At 35.4% G+C, this 1,500-nt stretch overlaps 1 protein-coding gene across 1 annotated transcript; it reads left to right on the forward strand.

Moving 5' to 3' along the window:
• Positions 1-6: 6 nt before the first annotated feature.
• Positions 7-900, forward strand: LOC109590148 (uncharacterized). Its single transcript, XM_020006075.1, has 2 exons — positions 7-225; positions 402-900. Exons 1-2 carry the CDS (start codon positions 171-173, stop codon positions 755-757), a joined length of 411 nt encoding a protein of 136 aa, XP_019861634.1. The 5' UTR covers positions 7-170; the 3' UTR covers positions 758-900.
• Positions 901-1,500: the final 600 nt, after the last annotated feature.

Raw genomic sequence — 1,500 nt, forward strand, 5'->3', positions numbered from 1 at the left:
GTTCAGTCACTCAAACAAAGAGAACTCCAAGTCCAAAGAGTTCTTCACCTACCCCTACCACCACCACCAGCAGCAGTAGCTCCAATGCTACTTCTCCTCCTGCTGGTTTGGTGTTTATTTCTTTAAAGAATTCACTCACTGTTCACATATGCTCTTTTAATGGTGCTGTCATGGAAACTGTTCACACTGTTGATTGCAGCAGCAGTATAACGTCAGCACTGAGATGTAAGCATAGACCAATAGCACATGTACATGTACCTTTTATAATCATGAGCTAAAAAAAACTGTTGCATTTAGTTATTTTTGAAATATAATATACATGTATGTTCTTTTCATTGTATGTACATGTACTTGATACCAACTTCATAATGTAAAATGTATTTTTCTCTTCTTTCCTGTAGATTATGATCCCATCATAAAGAAACACAAATGCACCAATCCTTACATCACTTCATTAACATGTACACAATCTCAGCTACTGATTGGTACCTCCACTGGTGTACTTATTACACTATCGCTAGTGGGAGGAGCTAACACTCATCAACTCCACCCACTAATCAGAGGTCACGTTGATAGAGTGAGTACCCTGGTATCAGTTCCGCCCACTCACACTAATAGTAATTATCAAGTGTTTATAAGTGGTGGCCATGGGCTGGAGGATATTAATAAAGCAAGAGCTAGTGATGATGTATCAGAGACTGAGGGATGTCTTCTCTTTTGGTATTTATCATCTACTAAGAATCAACAGCTGCACTGACTGACTGTCACATGACTATCACATGATTAATAGCATTTTATTGTTTGTGTATGTTTTAAGATTAGCATGACATTACAAATAAAATTTGTGTATTATTAATAATTATTAAAAATTAAAACTTCATGTCTGCAACTACTTGTAAATATTTAATATGCCTCTAATTTGCTCATAATAAGGTAAAGTAGCACATATTTTTTCATGTTTTTCATCTAGTGAAAGTACACTTAGTGTATTATTGGTCCTGAGTGATTTCATTAGCATCAATACTCCATCAGTACCAATGTTAGTATGGTAGAGATAAAGGCGACTGAGTGTCTTGTTAGTGAGTAAAAGTTCAGCCAGTGGTTGAGCACTATCTGAAGTGATGTCAGGATTTTTGGTAAGAACTAAGTTTTCAAGTGTTTCATTATCTTTTAGCGATTGTGCTAGTACAGCAACTCCATCATCATCAATTGAATCATCAGATAGAACTAGACCTGTCAACGATTTGTTTGTTGATAGTTGAGAAGAGAATGAGAGAATATCAGCATGTGATAAGAATGAGGACTGTATAAAAAGTCCTGTTATTGTTCTTTTCTCCAATACAGTTGGTATTAGGAACTGGATATTCTCACACTTACTGAATATCATTATCTCATGTTTGTCCTCCACTTTATCAATTACTTCGATGAATTGATCTAATGATGGTTTAAATAATGTCATAGCATTCTGGGTCCATGCCACATTTACTAAGGTATACATAT

This window comes from Amphimedon queenslandica, unplaced genomic scaffold (assembly GCF_000090795.2).
Source record: "Amphimedon queenslandica unplaced genomic scaffold, v1.1 AMPQUscaffold_10442, whole genome shotgun sequence".
Taxonomy (NCBI): Eukaryota; Metazoa; Porifera; class Demospongiae; order Haplosclerida; family Niphatidae; genus Amphimedon; species Amphimedon queenslandica.

What these genes read in the sequence shown, in the direction of transcription:
- LOC109590148 (XM_020006075.1), top strand. Translation starts at nt 171, where the DNA reads ATGGAAACTGTTCACACTGTTGATTGCAGCAGCAGTATAACGTCAGCA. An exon ending in TATAACGTCAGCACTGAGAT is followed by an intron (nt 226 to 401) that starts GTAAGCATAGAC and finishes TCTTTCCTGTAG; the next exon opens with ATTATGATCCCATCATAAAG.